Source organism: Sceloporus occidentalis, unplaced genomic scaffold, assembly GCF_023333645.1.
Source record: "Sceloporus occidentalis isolate IW3139 unplaced genomic scaffold, rSceOcc1.0.p SCAF_119, whole genome shotgun sequence".
In the NCBI taxonomy this organism is placed as follows: domain Eukaryota; kingdom Metazoa; phylum Chordata; class Lepidosauria; order Squamata; family Phrynosomatidae; genus Sceloporus; species Sceloporus occidentalis.
Window position 1 is genome coordinate 1,823,939 of NW_028317099.1, and position 18,320 is coordinate 1,842,258.

General features: G+C 41.2%; 1 protein-coding gene and 1 pseudogene across 1 annotated transcript; both read left to right on the forward strand.

Annotated features, from left to right (window-relative positions):
- The window catches only part of LOC149282325 (tyrosine-protein kinase BTK-like), an 88,739-nt pseudogene extending 81,968 nt beyond the window's left edge, over window positions 1–6,771 (forward strand).
- Window positions 6,772–9,298: 2,527 nt separating this feature from the next.
- Window positions 9,299–13,159, forward strand: LOC149282326 (mitochondrial import inner membrane translocase subunit Tim8 A-like). Its single transcript, XM_089498378.1, has 2 exons — window positions 9,299–9,400; window positions 12,998–13,159. The coding sequence occupies exons 1-2, from the start codon at window positions 9,299–9,301 to the stop codon at window positions 13,157–13,159; spliced, it is 264 nt and encodes an 87-aa protein (XP_089354504.1).
- Window positions 13,160–18,320: the final 5,161 nt, after the last annotated feature.

The window sequence follows — 18,320 nt, forward strand, 5'->3', positions numbered from 1 at the left end:
GAACTCCATGACAGGTTTCAGGAGCTTGGTGAAGCACCATGGGGAGGAACTCAGACCAAAGGGAATTGCCACAGCTCGCCCTTCCACCAAAACTGCAGGAATCTCCTGTTGTCCATGTGAAGGCGTGCGTCCTTCAAATCCTCGTAAACCAGTCCCCTTCTCTCATCAGGTCTCGTAAAAGCTGAATGCCTTCCATTTTGAAATGCCGATAGGTAATGAAGGAATTGAGCGCACAAATATTTATAACAGGATGAAACTCCACAGTCTTTACAAGAAAGATATTGCTGATGAAAACCAGCGCACCTACCGCACGCTCGATCACACACTTGTCCCGCAGGGATACCAGTTGAATGCACCAGCGCTAGAGCATCCCCCACCATACAGATGGGGCGAGGAAGACAAGGCTGACACGGATGGAAAGTGAAAGCCTTGAACACAGTCCTGAGGGGCTTCTTATGGACATGTTTCTGATCGGTTGTTTGTTTTTTCTGATGTTAACCATTTCTTTGCTGCTGGAGGTTTAAGTAAAGAAGATAATGCAAATATGAAGCATCCTGTCGACATAAAATGTCTTACCCCTCCCCTTTTCGTTAATGTCCTTTTATTGCCTTTGTCTCTTTTTAAATCCCTCTGTTACTTGAATAAAGTGTGTGTTTTCCCTGCTGTGTGTTTGGTGGTATGGAGATTGTTCCCGGAGCACCAGACCGGCTACCCATGTTGTAACTAGGTACTAGCAAGAGGAAGATGGCAACAACGACCAGGGATAGAGTGGTGACCCTGGTTCCTGTTACGCTGGTGGCAAGTGGTGGGATCTAGTGCTTCCTCATACCACCACGTGGGACACAGATAGAAGCAGGATGGCCGTTTATAAAGAAAGAAGCGCTGTATTTGTCCAAAGACTGAGGAATCACCAAATCCTAATCCACAGGATGTTAACAGTGTGGCTAATTTTGCCATTAAGCAAGTGTCATTGGACATTTGAAGAATCTGAGGTGCAAGAGCCCCAACCCCAGTGGCAGTCAGAGGTGCAATGATATGAGGTGCCAATATACCAGCAGCAACCGGACTTGCAGGTAACAGAACACATTTCACAGTGACAGCCACAGATTCAGGGATGCAATATGTCAGTGCCACTTCCTCAGCAGCAGCCAGAGATGCAGGGATGTGAGGCACAAGAGCACCATCCTCAGCGGCAGAGGGAAAACCAGGCATTCGTACCTGAATTGTCTCAAACCAAGCCTGACGCTTAAGCTACACGTTGAGCATCAGAAAGATGCACAGGATTCTGATAAAGTAACCTTTCATTCAGATCTGCAAGAGGAGACATACATATGGGATACTTGAGCCTCATCTTTAGCCTCAGGAAGGTCCACATGGATGTGAGGTACAAGAGCCTTATCTCCTTTTTCAGATGCAACCCATAAGACACAGTTGCCTCATTCCAAGCCACAGACAAAGACATGCAGCCGAAAAGGTGTACAGGATTGCAAGGAGCTAAAGCCTAATCTGTAGATTTAGATGGAGGAATACATGGAGCAGGTTCCTGAGACCTAATGGCTGCTCCATACTCAAGTATGTGTCATCAGTGAACCACAACTTCAAAGATATGTACAAGGCAGAGCAGAGGCGTATATAGGGTATGGCAGCCATGGCACGTGCCATGGGCGCCATCTCAAGGGGGGTGCCGGTGAGCGGCTTTTAAATGCCGTTTTTTTTTTTGATGCGGAGGAGAGAGAGGGGCGCCTAGCAACCGCTCGGCTCCCCTCATTCTCCTCCACGAGCCCTCTACCCCCGTCCCGGTGCCGGCATTACATGCAGAGCGCCGCAATATGCCGGCATATTGCGGCGCTCAGCATGAAATGCCGGCACCAGCGAGCGGCTTTTAAACACTGATGCGGGGGAGAGAGAGGGGCGCCTAGCAACCGCTCGGCGCCCCTCGTTCTCCCCCGCATCAAAAAAAAGAAGACAGCGTTTAAAAGCCGCTCGCTGGTGCCCGCTGCTTCACTGCTGGGCGCAGAAATATGACGTCATATTACGGCGCTCAGCAGTGAAGCAGCGGGCACCAGCGAGCGGTGCAGGAAGACAGCAGCATCGTGCTCCCGTCGCTGGACTTCAAGGTGAGAGAGGGGGGGGTATATAGTGGGTAAGGGTGGGAGAGGGGGTTAGAAAGTGATAAGGGAGGGAGAGGGGGGTAAAAAGTGATAAGGGAGGGAGAGGGGTAAAAAGTGATAAGGGAGGGAGAGGGGGGTAGAAAGTGATAGGGGAGGGAGAGGGGTAGATATAAGTAAAGAGTGTGCATTAATGTGTGGATGCATTGAGTGAATGAGAGAGAGAGCATGAGTTAATATGTGAATGTATTGTCTGAATGAGGGAGAGCATGAGTTAATGTGTGGATGAATTGTCTGAATGAGGGAGAGCATGAGTTAATGTGTGGATGCATTGAGTGAATGAGGGAGAGCATGAGTTAATGTGTGGATGAGTTGTCTGAATTAAAGTGTGAATTAGTGAGTGACTGTAAAAGTGTTTGTGTATCATAGATGTATAATTGTGGAAGGGCAAAGATGGCACTAGCAGGAGGTTTGAGCCTTGGGGACCAAGATGGCACAGGCAGGGTGTATATGGCACAAAGATGGCACTGGCCGGACTGTTTGGGGACAAAGTTGACTTGTGCTGGGCTATTTGGGGACACAGATTGCAAATCTTATGTGTGTAATCTGGGTGCTGGCCAGGTTCTATGTGGGCAGTGTGGATGCCAGGGCTGGCTTTGGGGTGCAACCTGCGATCTATGCCTGTAATTTAGGGGGTTTTAAATATACCTTTAATGCCGTGTTTTAATGTGAATTCCAATTGTTTTTTACCTGCAAAGCTGGTTTTTGTCTTATTCTGTAGATCCATATCTGCTATGCTATGTTTCCATACATTATTTATGTGTACCTGCAAATACAGGGTTAATATGTCTTATTCAGTTGATCTACACCTGCGATGCTACGTTTCATATATTTATTGTATACCTGCAAATACAGGACTTGTATGTCTGATTCTGTTTATTTGATATATACCTTCAGTGCTGAGATCACAAGTGAATTTCAATTGATCTGGGTTTGTGTGTTGATCTATACCTGCTATCGGCAGCAGGGACTAATATTTATATATATATATGGGCAGCAGGGGCTAGTAAATGGGTTTTAGATATTTGGACAGGGGCGCAATTTCAGTGCTTGCCATAGGCGCTATTTTCAGTAGATACGCCTCTGGTACAAGGTCATGGGTGTAGGGTGGAAAAGCCTCTTGCACATAGACTGTGTGTCATCAATAAGGGTGCTAAACGAGATGCTTGTCTTAGTAATGGAACTGCAACCGAGTGGCCCTTACATGAGCACAAACAATGGACTACATCCACTAAACTCAAAAGTTTGGAAATGATCTGTCCAGCTAAAGGGCAGGTAACCACTTCACTCCCTCCACAGTGGGAAACAGAGTTACCTGGCAAGGCAACTCTGTTCCCAAATGTACTAGAAGGGGGGTGGTGATGTAGCAATGTATGAGCCAGCCACAGGACCTAAGGGGTTAATCAAGATACTTGTGTTCTTTCCTGCAGAGTATCTAATTACAAGTTAGAGGGCTAGTGGTCACTCTGCATAATCCTCCCTCACTGGTCCCTTTCCTGGTATAATCCTTAATGCAGTTGTGTCTTAAAATTGGTTCCCTAGTTTGTCCCTAGAGTTGTTATAATTTGTTCGTTAGTCCCTGTTTAGAAACCCAATGAAAATGCTTATCTATGTTAATATTCTTTTATTGCTTTTGACTGCTCTTCATCCCTATGTTACATGAATAAAGTTTGTGTTTTCCCTGCTTCTGGACTGGTGTACTTTGCTATGTGTTTGGTGGTATGGAGATTTTTCCCAGAGGAGCATACTTACTCTGAGGACCAGACCAGCTACCCATCTTCTAGCCACATACTAGCAAGAGGAAGACAGCAACAATGACCAGGGAAAGAGTGATGACCCTGGTTCCCGTTACACTGGTGACAAGTGGTGGGATCTAGTGCTTCTTCATAGATTATCCATACCACCACATAGGACACAGATAGAAGCAGGATAGCAGTTTTGTGTTACCCTGGTTCCTGTTACAAAGGTTATATATATATACGTACACTGCATACAAATATATATATATATATATATATTATATATATATATATACATATATATACATTGTTTTACCTGCATGCTGTTATTATCTTTACTGAGCTATCTGATATTTAATCCATCACCCATTATCAATTAGTTAATGGGGGCATAGATTATAGTGTGTATAACAAAAGTTAGATATGGATTATTTCATATAAAACATAAACTACTATCCTCAACTAGCAACTGGAAATTATAACTGGAGCTTCATTAACCCTCATAGTACCTAGCAACATTGGTCATTTTATGCTGCTACAATTCCTCTGAAGGGCTATAAAATTCACTAATCAAATGTACCAAGGCCAACCTGAAATGTGGCTTTTATTTATTTATTTGAAGATATGTCTTAGATGATGAGTACACCAGCTCTTTGGGTTCTAAATTTCCTGTTCGTTGGTCACCACCTGAAGTTCTGCTTTACAGCAAATTCAGCAGTAAATCTGATGTGTGGGCATTTGGTAAGTAACATCTACCCAGGAAAGTATGCTTTGAATTTTATTTTAGCTTTTTTTGTTCTCACTGTCCTTTCTTCGTTCTTTTGCTTATTTTGCATTAGATCAGGCACAATTTATTTATGACTGTCACCCCGTCCTGATATCATGTTTTAGTAAATGTATTGATTCTCTGTATTCTCTGTGTATTCCCCTATGTTTGGTATCGACATTATCTCATTCTATCAGTATTTTATCACTTTCTAAGTATTTTCTTTTACCTGAGTATCTAATTCTTTTAGGTTTTACTCGATCCAACATCCCATTCACATCCAATAACCTACTGATGCTTAAAAACCAATTTCAACAATTTAACGTTTACATGATTAAAAAAATTGTATTATCGTATATTTTTCCAGGGCATATAAAATTTGAGTGTTACTTACCTGTACATTTATAATGCTGTGGTGTAATACGTGAAGTGTACTAAAGTAAAGCGCATCTTGTGCTATTATAGACACTGCTAGGCAGCTTGTTACATTTGCTTGTTCGCAACATGTTAAAATAATGCATATGCTAAAAAAAAATGTCTAACGTGATTATGCTAGCATATTTAGACATGGGCCTTAAGGTACTGTATCTGAAGGAACATTGATAAGTTTTAAGCAAACAAATATAGGTTTCAGATAAAAAACCTTGGTAAAGCCTTGCCCCCAACCTCCAACTCTAACCACACCCACAAAACACACTTCTTTGCCCATTTGAAGTGATGTTGAGTTTAATCATGGAATACAAGGGGGTGCTGCCCTAGAATCAGGCCTTATCCACCCAAATACTTAAAAATCATTTTGGTATTTTCTCCAAAGTGAGTGCTGTTTATGTGAAAATTCTGTTTTTTTAATTTTACACTTTGTCCATACCATCAAGTTCAATGGGAACAATTCTGGGGTAAGGTGAATGTGCAATTGTTATAGCAACCAGTGGAATTACCTGCTGTCCACTACATTTTGTTCACTTTGCAGTATACATAAATATTAAAATTAAGCATGTTGATATGGATCTTTAACTCCAGGGCTGAAGTGGTGTACAGGTCTAAGGAGCAGTGTGTTCAATGTATCTTCTATGAAACTAACTTATAGTGTCAACTAGGTATCCTGATGTGGGAAGTGTTCACATTTGGAAAAATGCCATACGAAAGATACAGTAACAGCGAGATTGTGGATCAGATAATGAAAGGCGTTCGTCTGTACAGACCTCAACTAGCAACTGAAAGAGTATACAGTGTCATGTCCAGCTGCTGGGCAGAGGTGATATACATACGCACTTACATACATTAATAGTATCCCTCACACTGCAGGATCCTTTAGTCCCACAATGCAACATGCTACGGTTATTGACACACTCAGTCTGCAGTTAAATTCCTGTCGCACATTTAAACAAATTAGTTCATGGGTGAAGAAATGTAGCAACAGATCATGCAGTGATCTTTATCTTTTTACACTTTTTATGACAGTACCAGGCAGCTATAGAAAGCACAACAGTCCTTTCCTACAGGTAGCGATTAGATTATTAATTTCTTTTTTTTCACAAGATAAGTTGCTGAACAGTCACTGGCCAATCAGTGTTTAAAGCAGGAGCCTCGATATTTAAATGTAAAGGCATGGCTTCAATCTGTAATGGAAGTCTTGTGTATATGTTTAATACCATTACATAAGTTATGGTGGGTAAAGGTGATGGAAGTATATGTTTAATCTCACATGACTTCATTATGCCTATACATACACTGTAAAGCTGTCGATGTTTGTGTTCTGTGCTGTCTCAGCATACCCTGTAAATGAAATGAAATATACTATCCCGAGCCTCACATTTTTTCTTCCTGCAATGCCTCTAAAAACATTGCACTTTAGGCTTTTTGTCTGCGTGATATGAAATCAAGTCTTGACCACACTTGCAACAGCCAAAAATAGTTAAATAGGAAATCCATAAATACATTTCTATCTGCAATAAATACAACCAGGTACACAATGGTATAGTTTAATAATGGCGGTTTTTAATTTCCCTTCGTTTTCATACCTTCACAGAAAGCTGATGACAGACCCGCCTTCCGAGTTCTACATTCTGCCATAATAGAAGTTATGGAGGATTTGTGAAAAACAAGTAAAATAAATTGCATTTGTATATTTATGTTGTAATTAATGGTGGACAGTGCTAGATTTAAGGGTTTTTCAAGTTAAGTTGTGGTACATGAACAAAAATCTGAAATTTTAGACGTGTTTTTAAATAAAGATGAAAACTGTCTCTCTAATGAATTAAAATAAAGATAATTAAGAAAATATTTTCTGTATGAATTCTTGCTTTTAACATAACTACTTCCTTGGTGGCTATAACTGCATATTGGTTACATTAGTAAGACGATATTTACTAGAGTACAACAGAATACTCCCTAATTGCATAGTACATAGTATTCTGTTGTACTCTAGTAAAAATTGTCTTATCGACGTTGTGACAGAACCCTCCATCACTGGGGCCCCTGGAGAGGCCTGAGAGCCAGCCTCCTCCCCACTGACTATGAGCCCAGGCCTTGTAGAGACTTCTGTGTGTGGACACGGGGGTCAGTTTCTACTGATTTCCCCCATGTTTTATTACTCAGAGTCTCAAAACTGTAAGGCAACTGGACATCCTGTTGTAGGAAGAAGGCTGATTGTCTTTGCATTGTTGATTGTATAGGTGTGAAGTGTTTCCCCTGTTATTGTGTGAATTAGCCCTTGTTTTAAGACCCCCTGTAGGTATGATTAGGTGTCACTGCAGCATGCCTAATTATCAATTACACAACAGGTAGCTGTTAATCCTGTGAGCTCCTGTTATCGCTATTGTCTGTCTCAAGCCAATTATATGTCTACCATCATTCCATGTCTACGTCCCCAACTAATGTAATAATTTATGTCTCATGTCATTCTATCGTGCCCCCGGATATTGTGTTGTAGGATTTGATCTAATTACTTCCTTCCTGACATGGTAATTAGATCATGTGATATTTGCCCTTTTCTTACTTGTGTATATATAGCTCTGTATTTGGTTTTAATAAAGAAGTCCTGTTTTCACCTCAACATGAGTGTTGCCTGATGCTTGGGGTGGGCTGCTATGATTGTTCTTTATTGTCCTTTTCAGGACAATAGCCACGCTGTGTAGCTAAGCTTCGGATAGCCACAGTGCCAACGCAGCTCCAGTGCAGCGACGTCCCCCCTTCTATCTACAACGCAGGCTCTGTCTGGCTCTGAAAGGGGTTAATTGTTGGTGTCCCGGCAGGAGGAAGCAACGACTGCCCGGAGTACTTAGTCGGGGTACAGGTCGGTCCCGTCACAGACGTAATCAACACACAGTATGAAAAGGTTGCTATTCAAATTTCAGTGTGTTTCTTAAATTTATGTTTTTATTCTTAGTAAAGGTGATTCATAAAAACTGTCTGGTAACTTAGTTTATTTATACAAATACCTGAGAAGCTGAGCAATTATGGTAGGAGTCCATAATCATGGTTCAGGGGCACGTCAATAAATTTACGCTGAAGTGCAGTACTTTGTGTAATGGATATATTAACTTAAATAAAAACTAAAATTAAAAGAACAATAAAAACTAAATAACCAAACATTCCATAGAATAAAATACAATACACAAAACTGGATAAAACATGCCATGGTCTTTTATTTAATATAAACTCAAAAGTACAAACGTTTGTAGCTTGAAAATAAACCAAAATATACAATATATTAAGTTTTTACCCCAGCCATCTGCCCTGTAAGTCAGACGCCCAAGTAACTAATCATTAGTTCACCCCATTTTCTAATGAGGCAACTTTAACCCCAATAAAAGGGGCAAGCTAGTCACGAGAAATAGATAGGCAAAAAATTGTGCGAGTGCAATGAAGAAGATTCTGATTACCCGTTTTTAATAACCCTTTTGCAGCCCTGTGGTATTGGTATCATGGCAGACTCACGCTGTAGCCCACTTACAAATCACGGACACATTTCTACAGCTTTATCTCCATCTACTGGATAATACTAACAAATCCCATCAACATCGTCATGATACATATTTAACGGTGGCTGGATATATATATATATATATATATATATATATATATATGTATATATATTTTTAAAACCGGTGTGTGTGTGTGTGTGTGTATATATATATATGTGTGTGTGTGTATATATATATATATATATATACCGTTTTTAACGTTCTTGGTTGGATATAATAATCTGACGAACCCTTAACAAAAGTGGGATTTGATCACGATAAATATTGAGGCATTATCTATGGAAATCAGGCCACAACTGAAATTAGTTCCCATAACAAAAATATTTCCTTTATTGATACACTTTCGTACAAAGTAGAACACCGTCCACTGCTAATTTAACATTACATTATGCTAATATCACCTTTACTATTACGAAGCGGGAATTACAGGGTACGTTAATTATTGCAAGTTCCACAGACATCGCAATACAGCGTCTAAAATATAGGTTCGCGTAGCCTTATGTATTATACGTTTCATAATAACACGGAGCAGCAAGATGGCGATACTGTGACCAATAGAAACGCAGCGATTGTTGTATGTGATCAGCTTCTGGTTCCGGGACAGAGTGAAGGTCACGGTGCCGGTGCGGTGCATGAATGATGGAGGCTGTGGGAGATCCTGAGCTACAGAGATTTATTGAAGCGGAGACTCAAAAACAACGATTCCAGGGCCTTGTACATCAACTGACCGAGCTCTGCTGGGTATATGTCGATATATTATATACACTTATACGTTATAGTTGTTCGTGCTGAGGCTTTATAATTGGTTAATCATATGCCGGATTACTGTATCTCTACAGACAAAAAAGGCATGCCACTGTGGCAACTGAGAGTCATGACTGAAGGGTCTTAGAGACCCAGTCCGACAATTGGTCAAGGTCCAGCTCAGTGTATTGAGTCTCCACAGTGTCAGCTATCATAGTGTATTGGGGGTTTCTTTCGGTTGTGATAATTTGAAAGAAATCCATTAAGGGGATGCTCTAGCATCTTTAAATGTGTGTGGTGCCCCCTGGCAAATGCATGCAAATAATTGGCAATGTTCAACCTAGGTGGCAGGCATACCTCTATCATGGTAATTATACAATTTAGGCAAAAACCTATTTGGCACTTAACCAAGATAATGATTCATGATAGAGGACTGCATTGGGAGGCGGGACCTGCCAAAAAACTTGCGGGCGGTCTTTCTGGGGCTGCGGGCAGGAGCGGGCGGTCAGGCACTGTACCTGCGGATCCCGCAAGGATGCCTTCTCGCTGCTCCATTACAGTGTCTCCTATCTTGCTCCGCCCATGAACAAGGCAGAGTCACGTGATGTGATGTCACTTCCTGTGACTCCGCCTCGTTCCTGGGCGGAGCAAGAGAAGAGACGCTGTGAGGGAACAACTGGAGGGCAGCCTTGCGGGACTGCGCGGGAAATCAGGTAAGGAGGTAGGCGTGATTGGCCACAAATGTGGCGGGAGCGGGCGGGATTGGCCACAAATGTGGCGGGGGCGGAACACCCACATTGCGGGAGCGGGATTCAAAACAACGGGAGCGGGATTCAAAAAGCAGGGCTCTAATTCATGATAGTGTTCTTCAGCGCAGTCACAAAATGGACCACACAAAAAGCCCATAGGATCAGCACCCAATCCAGTGTGCATGTTTTGAAGTTTGTTGGAAATAACCACATTAGTTATTGTAATATGAATACCTGTTTATTAAACTAGTGTTTAATTGTACATATGGTTACCGAATTCATTTCTGATTCTACAGCTTCCAGTCACATCACTATCAATACTCCACCTTTTGCCACTGAAATATTAAGAAGTTAAGACCAACTATTAAAATACAGTTTTGTGGGTTTTTTGTTAACAAAAAACTACAATGGCGTGCAGCCCCCCCTTTTTTTATCATATAGAGCAGAGGCGTCCAACCTGCGGCCTCGCTGCTGCAGGACTACATCTCCCATAATGCTCTTTCAGCTAAGGGGCTGGCTGAGGATGGGAGATGTAGTCCTGCAGCAGCTGGAGGGCCGCAGGTTGGATGCCCCTGATATAGAGAGACTGTGAAGCTCTTTCCAGTCCCAAAAATAAAGTCCAAAAAAATGTACTACATAATGCAGTGTTCATTTATTTCATTAAAATATACAAATTGATAGCATTGTGTAGTATTGTAAAATTATAGAACATATGGTATAGAGCAGGTGTGTCCAAGTTTTTTCTGCAGTGGGCCACTTCATCAGATTTGTATACGTGCGCGGGCCGCACTCATTTTTCACTGTGAGAAAATATGGCAGATTAAAATAAAGTAAACGACACAAAACCTTTACTTTTCCTCTCACTTATTTCTGGGCCTAGAAGGTTTTGTGACTACAAATTCAGGATAATTAAAAATGAAATAGTTCTATTTATTCTAGGGATACACCAAAATGAAAATTCTGGACCAAAACATTCACTTAGCCAAAACCGAAAATGACCCCCCACCTTTAAAAATAATAAAAACTCACTTTTAATAAAAGTAGGTAACACACCACAATTGGACAAAAAAAATAGCAAATGACTTGGCATGACAGGAGTGTGATTGTTAACAGCAATCACACTCCTATCATACCCAGGCAACGAGTAATTGCTGGTACCTAGGCATGATGGGACTGTGCTTGCTGTGATTGCTGTTAGCATGTACTGGCTGACTTGGCATGATAGGAGTGTGATTGCTAACAGCAATCACAGTCCCATCATGCCTAGGTTCCAGCACTTACACATCCATGCTATCACACACACACTCATTCATTCATATACTCATTCATTCACAGATTCAGTCCCTCAATCACGCATACTCATTCAAACACCCTCCCCACCCCCTTACCTGCACTGCAGCTCCTCGATGCTCACAGACTTCAGCAGGGGGCGCGGCCTCCCTCTGCGTTCTCTGGTACTGCACAGAGGAAGCAGGACCGGAGCAGAGTCATGTGATGTCAAGTGAACTCTGCTGGGTTCCGCTTCCTCTTTGCAGTACAAAACACCCTCTCACTGGTAAGTAGCAGGGCTCTTGTTGTAACAGGGCTCGAGGTACGGCCTGCGTAAGATCTGTTGCCTTGGCTGCCGATATCGCGCATGTTGGACGCCCCTGGTATAGAGTAAGCACTGACACACATTTTGCAAAAGCACATTTGTAAACCCTTCCCTTTATGGCATTCCAGTCTGTCATGGAATAGTAGACTTTAGAAACCTTTAGCCGCTGCATGAAATGAAAACTACAAAGAGAACAATATTTAGGAAACGTGATGGCTCCCAGTACAGGGGACTATCTGTGAGCGACCAATGTGTTGGAAGACTTGCATGATTACAAGTAGATGCAATATTTCCTGTAAATACCGGGTCCTGATGGTTGTGTGTGTACTGTCATCTACATGGGTTGCATGTACATGTGTATGATACACTTAATAAGACGGGTTGGAATTATTCATATTTAGTGTCTGTTTTTTTCACATTTGTACCATTATATTGTGTGATGCACAGTTTGTTGGACGATACAAATGAAAATAAAGCCCAATTTATTCTTGAAAAAAATACGTAAAGCTGAACCGTGAAAAGGGAGATTTGGAAAAAGTGTCTGTACCTAGCTGGAAACTCTGGCTCAGGATGCCAACTGCTACACTCTGGTGTCTCTGTACAAAGATCACTCTACAATAATCCCTGTAGTAATAACCCCATATGTGTGCTTACTTTGCAATGTGTTGTGTACTATCATCTATATGGATTTTGTGTGCACGTATGTATCACTGCATATATTGGATACATTTATCATGGTGTGCGGGGTTGGGACTTTTAAGTAAACTATTTGGTTTTCTTTATTTTTTGTTTTTGGTGTGGCTTAAATGAAGAAATAATGGAGTAGGGGGTTTAAGCCTTTACAAGAATACACATTTGTTTGTATTTTGGCCTTCCTGTACATTTAATTTAAATAACTCCTAATGTCTGCCTGTCTCCCTCTTTACATAATAAATACAACTTTAAGTAAATTGTCATGTATGCCTAAAAATAAAATAAAAAAAAATGCATTTTGATTACAGAAGACACTTTTAGAGCCCCTTAACAATTAATGCACATGTACAGACATTTTTATGTATTCATTTAACTTGCAAAAAAATACCTTACGTAGAAGATGCAGCAGAACACCCAATCTATGGTGTCATAATGGTTTACCTTATTCACCAATGCATATGCATAAAATAAGTAGAGAGGAATTAAACTCATCAGCCAGCTCTATTCATTGATTATTTCATGTGCAATGCACCTGACTAATTTACTCTTACCCTATAGGAAAAATGTATGGAGAAACCAGGACCCAAGCTGGATACCCGGAGTGAAAGTTGCTTTGTGAACTGTGTGGAAAGATTTATAGACGCCAATCAGTTCATCCTCAACCGACTGGAACAGACACAGAAATCTAGAGGGGTTTTTACAGAGAGCCTTTCTGATTGAGGAGGGGACTTATTCAGTTCACGTGGAGGCATTGTCTAGAAGGACATTGAGATTGTGATGGCCTTTTCAAAGTAAAATGTCTGAACCAAAAGTATCACACAGTATGTGTGTGTGTATATATAATTTTATTTTCCACAGGCTTGTAGGCTTAACGTAATGCATAAAGGGGTTGCAGAAAATGCTGATGACACATTAGTAACTGGGAAGAATATTACAATAATTGTCAGTAATACACTAAACATGACACAGATATTCTTGTACTTGTGTTATTCAAACTCCAGTCACACAAGCACATTGTTTTAGTGTCCTCCACTGTAGGTGGATTTGCTTCAAGCTTGATGTTTTCTTAAAGTTGAAAAATATCAATCTTTTTCTATTAATTCTACATTTTATTCTAATGGATGTCATTCACTGGTCTGGCAGAGTGAATTAATTACAGCAAGTAATGCAATAGGAAGGGAAAGGTCCTGGAATGCATGGGGCAAAAAAACTCCTAAAATGATTGTAACAAAGCTGCTGACTATGCTTAAAATGCTAGGCCCAGCCAAATGATGGAACTATTTGAACAAGGATGGCAGAACATGCAAGAACACAGGAGGTAAATACCACATAGTAAACCGGAGTTACAACGGGTGCGAGGAAGACAGAGCTCTGTGTAATGTTTTGTAGGGATAAAAACTGGTTACCTGTTGAGACAACGAATCAGAGCCGAGACAGCAAGCCAACCGGTTCTCTGTAAACTTCATCTACAGAAAAGAGTACCTTCTCACAAGCAACAGGGAGCCCGTTAGTGAACAGATCGGTGCTCCACCATATAATGGGGATATGTAATGGGGATGGTGAAAATTGGAGGAAGAGAGCAAGAGATGGGAGGGAAGAAAATAAGGATCAAAGCGTGAAGATCTGGGGATAGAGAATAGAGGGAGGGAAAAGGCCTGTGGATTTGCATCGACACGACCACTGTGCGTTGGGAGCTTCATGAGATGATTTTCCATGTCTGAGAAGTTGCACATAAGCCTAAAATCAGTATGCGCAAATTGCAGGAGTGATATAAAGCACACTACCACTGGACTTTGGAGCAGTGGAAACATGCTTACTGGAGTGATGTATCAGGCTTCACTATCTGGAAGTCTGATGGATTTATCTGGGTTTGGTGGATGCCAGGAGAACGCTACCTAACGGAATGTGTAGTGCCTACTGTAAAGTTTGTAGAGTAGTGATAATGGTCTGGGTCTGTTTTTCAGGATTTGTGCTAGGCCCCTTACTTCCAGTGAAGGGTAATTATATTGCTACAGCATACAAAGACGTTTTAGGTAATTGTATGCTTCCAACTTTGTGGCAACTTCCAACAGTTGCCTCAGGTGTGCTACAACCACAGCCAACACCGCTGTAAATATTTGAGGCACTAATGATAGTCCAAATGGAAGGGAACAAAACCGAAGGTGGACAAGCTTCTGAGAACTTGGTAAAGCCAGACGTAAAAAAAAAAAATGATGGTCAGGAGCAACATGGAAATAGGCATCTTGAAGATCTACAGAAGCCAAATAGTCCCCTTGATGAACTAGATTTTAAGTGCTGGAGAGGATCACAAGGGGAACAAAACTGCTTCCAATAAAGATGCTTGAAGCAAGAACAAGCACCAGCCCAATGTAAAACTCATGACAGTTTACTGGAGTCTTCATGCTTTTGACCACTATAGGAAATAGGCAAGTTAACAGATACTGACAGCCAGAGGTAAAGACATGACAGTACCCCCTCCAAAGAAGCAAACAGAATTCTGCAGAGAAAGCTAGACAAAAGCTGGTTTCTGGTGGGGGCAGCCAGTGGACGTATGCGCAATGTGCGTAGACAACCTCTGCTGCCTGTTAGTTCCGCTGGGGCTTCTATGGCGGAGAACCGGCGTGACGTGACCTTCCGGTGCTCAGTCATAGAAGCCCCGGAGGAAGTGCCGGCAGCAGCGGAGGTTTTCGCTGCATATCGTGCAAATAACCTCCGCTGCTGCCGGCACTTCCGCCAAGGCTTCTATGATGGAGAACCGGAAGGTCACATCACGCCAGCCCTCCGTCATAGAAGCCCCCAGAGGAAGTGCCGGCAGCAGCGGAGGTTACCGGAGACGAGGATCCAGGTCCCCTGCTGTGCTGCAGTGGATCTGGATCTTAGTCTTAGAGGTACACCTGTTCAATTGCTTGTTAACACAAATAGCTAATCAGCCAATGACATGACAGCAACTCAAAGCATTTAGGCATGTAGATGTGGCCAAGACAACTTGCTGAAGTTCAAACCGAGCAGCAGAATGGGGAAGAAATGGGAATTAAGTGACTTTGAACGTGGCATGGTTGTTGACACCAGACGGGCTGGTTTGAGTATTTCAGAAACTGCTGATCTACTGGGATTTTCACGCTCTAGGGTTTACAGAGAATGGTCTGAAAAAGAGAAAATATCCAGTGAGCGGCAGTTGTGTGGAAATGCCTTGTTGATGTCAAAGGTCAGAGGAGAATGGGCAGACTGATTCAAGATGACCACCCATTACAACCAAGGTATGCAGAATACCATCTGTGAACGCACACTTTGAACTTTGAAGCAAATGGGCTACAGCAGCAGCAGACCACACTGTCAGCTAAGAACAGGAAACTGAGGCTACAATTCACACAGGCTCACCAAAATCGGACAATGGAAGACTGGAAGAACATTGTCTGGTCTGATGAGTCCAGCTGCAACATTCAGATTGCAGGGTCAGACTTTGGCATAAACAACATGAAAGCATGTATCCATCCTGCCTTCTAGCAACAGTTCAGGTTGGTGGTGTAATGGTGTGGGGGACATTTTCTTGGCATGGTTTGGGCCCCTTAGTACCAAATGAGCATTGTTTAAATGCGACCACCTACCTGCTGACCATGTCCATCCCTTTATGACCACAGTGTACCCATCTTCTGATGGCTACTTCCAGTAGGATAATGCACAAAGCTCAGGGTCACAAAGCTCACATCATCTCAAACTGGTTTCTTGAACATGACAATGAGTTCACTGTACTCCAATGGCCTCCACAGTCACCAGATCTCAATCCAATAGAGCACCTTTCAGATGTGGTGGAAGAGGAGATTTGCATCATGGATGTGCAAATATGCAGCAACTGCGTGATGCCATCATGCCCATATGGCCCAAAATCTCTGAGGACTGTTTCCAGCACCTTGTAGAAATATATATATATATACACACAGAGTATATTGTCTTTACGCCTTACCTATGAAATTACGTTTTCAACAATAAGGTACTATATTATAATTATCATTATCAATTGTGCACCTATTAGTAAGTAAAGTAAGTTCACAGTTTTATGGGGTGCCAAATGGATTTTAGATGATAGAGGTTTGTCCTGCACAAACCGATAGAAAAGAAGAAAAAGTACATACTTAATACGCATACTTAATACACAACCAATTGGTGCAGAGGGTGGGCTTTTTAAACTTCCTGTATCCATGAATCTCATTTCACCCGACAAAGCTGGCGTTTTGCTACCTCACTTTGTTTAAGAAATTATGCCTCACTGTTGTTTGCGATAACTGGCTGCACTGTTTGTAATGCTCTACATCAGTATAACCACAGTTACGGCTATCGCTTTTTAGGTAGGCTAGGAAGGGCTCATATGGGGTTTAATGCAACCCCCACTGCATTGTTATATTATCTCCTACCCTAAGCTTTAATTTTGAGTATTCACCTTCCCATTGCTTCTAATCTTTTACTAGTGAGTGGTGCTATTATTAGGACTTTTGTTTGCACTGACAATTTAGCATTTTATTTTTAACTGTTTAATTAAAGGTTAAATCCTTAAGTAATTAAGGGAAAGTTCATCCCCTGAAATCGCTCTCTCACAGGCTCGGAATGTTTGCTTGGTGTGAGCGAACTACGATGTTCTACAACCCCAAAGGTCTCAATAGTGTGTATAAAAACATCAAAAAGTGTTTTTGTGGATCATATTATGTGAATATAATGCATTCTTCTTCTAAATGTCTTACACAGTTACATAATTATCAATAGGCCAACAAAGTCCTGTTGCCCAGCCATACCCCTAACCAAAAGTTCTCTATTTGTCATTTGCAACATTGGGAGATATTATTATTTATTGTTTTATATAGCGCCATCAAGTTCCGTAGCGCTGTACAATGGGTAGACGGGACATAACAAGTAGCATGTAATATAACAAAATGACTAACAGAGACAGCAGGTGAGGAAGGCCCTGCTCAAACAAGCTTACAATCTATATAAATATGCATAATGCACTGTAACATTTTACAAATGCAGCAAAATTTAAAACATATGAGTATCCGAGACAAAATGGATGTGTGCAAAATATCATGAGTGCCAATTTGTATGCTTGTATTTACTTTTACCCAACATTTTACTGCAAGCATTTTTATAACAGGCCTACAAATCTACTGTATAAACGGTCGGAGAGGTAAACTGTGCTAGTGCAACCGGCTAGGGTTCTTATGGTTCCTATTACCTAGAATTTAGCAAAGCTGATCAAAAAAGTAGTACAGGCAACAATGTTAAGTATGTCTATAAGATCTTCTTATTCTATAAAATGACAGCATAAATTGAATATAGTAGTCAAGCAACTTATACTTAAAAGCAGTGATATGATCGTAAATTGCAGAATTCGAAGTAGCTTCATTAGGGGTTTTTTTTGCCTTCTTTTGGATCAAGAGTAGGAAGGTTAGGTAGAAGGGTTGAACTTGATGGACTTAGGTCTTTTTTCAACCTTATGTACTTCAACTGTCCTTATGTGTTGATAAGCACATATATTTATACTTTTGTATCTATTGTTTATTTTGTAAAATATAATTTGTCATTCTACTTTAGTTATTCTTTTGTTAACTCCATTTTGACTTTTTCTTTTTATAAGAATTGACAAATTATTTGATTTTACAAATCAATATTCCAAGCAAAACGACAAAGAATTCAAAAAAAGTTGCACTAATTTTGTTATATGCTGCTGCCCATTACACTAGAAGCAATGGTTTTATTTTAGGAGAACTAGCAAGGTGGTTATGACACGTTGCAGATCTCTGGCCAGACCTCACCTAGAACATTGAACAAAGTTCCTGAGACCCCCTATGCAGAAGGACACAGACATTCTGGAGAAAGTTCATAGTATTTGTAA

Excerpts from the sequence above, each read along its gene's own strand:
- LOC149282326 (XM_089498378.1), top strand. The coding sequence starts at position 9,299 with ATGGAGGCTGTGGGAGATCCTGAGCTACAGAGATTTATTGAAGCGGAG. Across the intron at positions 9,401-12,997 it reads AACTGACCGAGCTCTGCTGG|GAAAAATGTATGGAGAAACC; the intron begins GTATATGTCGAT and ends CTTACCCTATAG.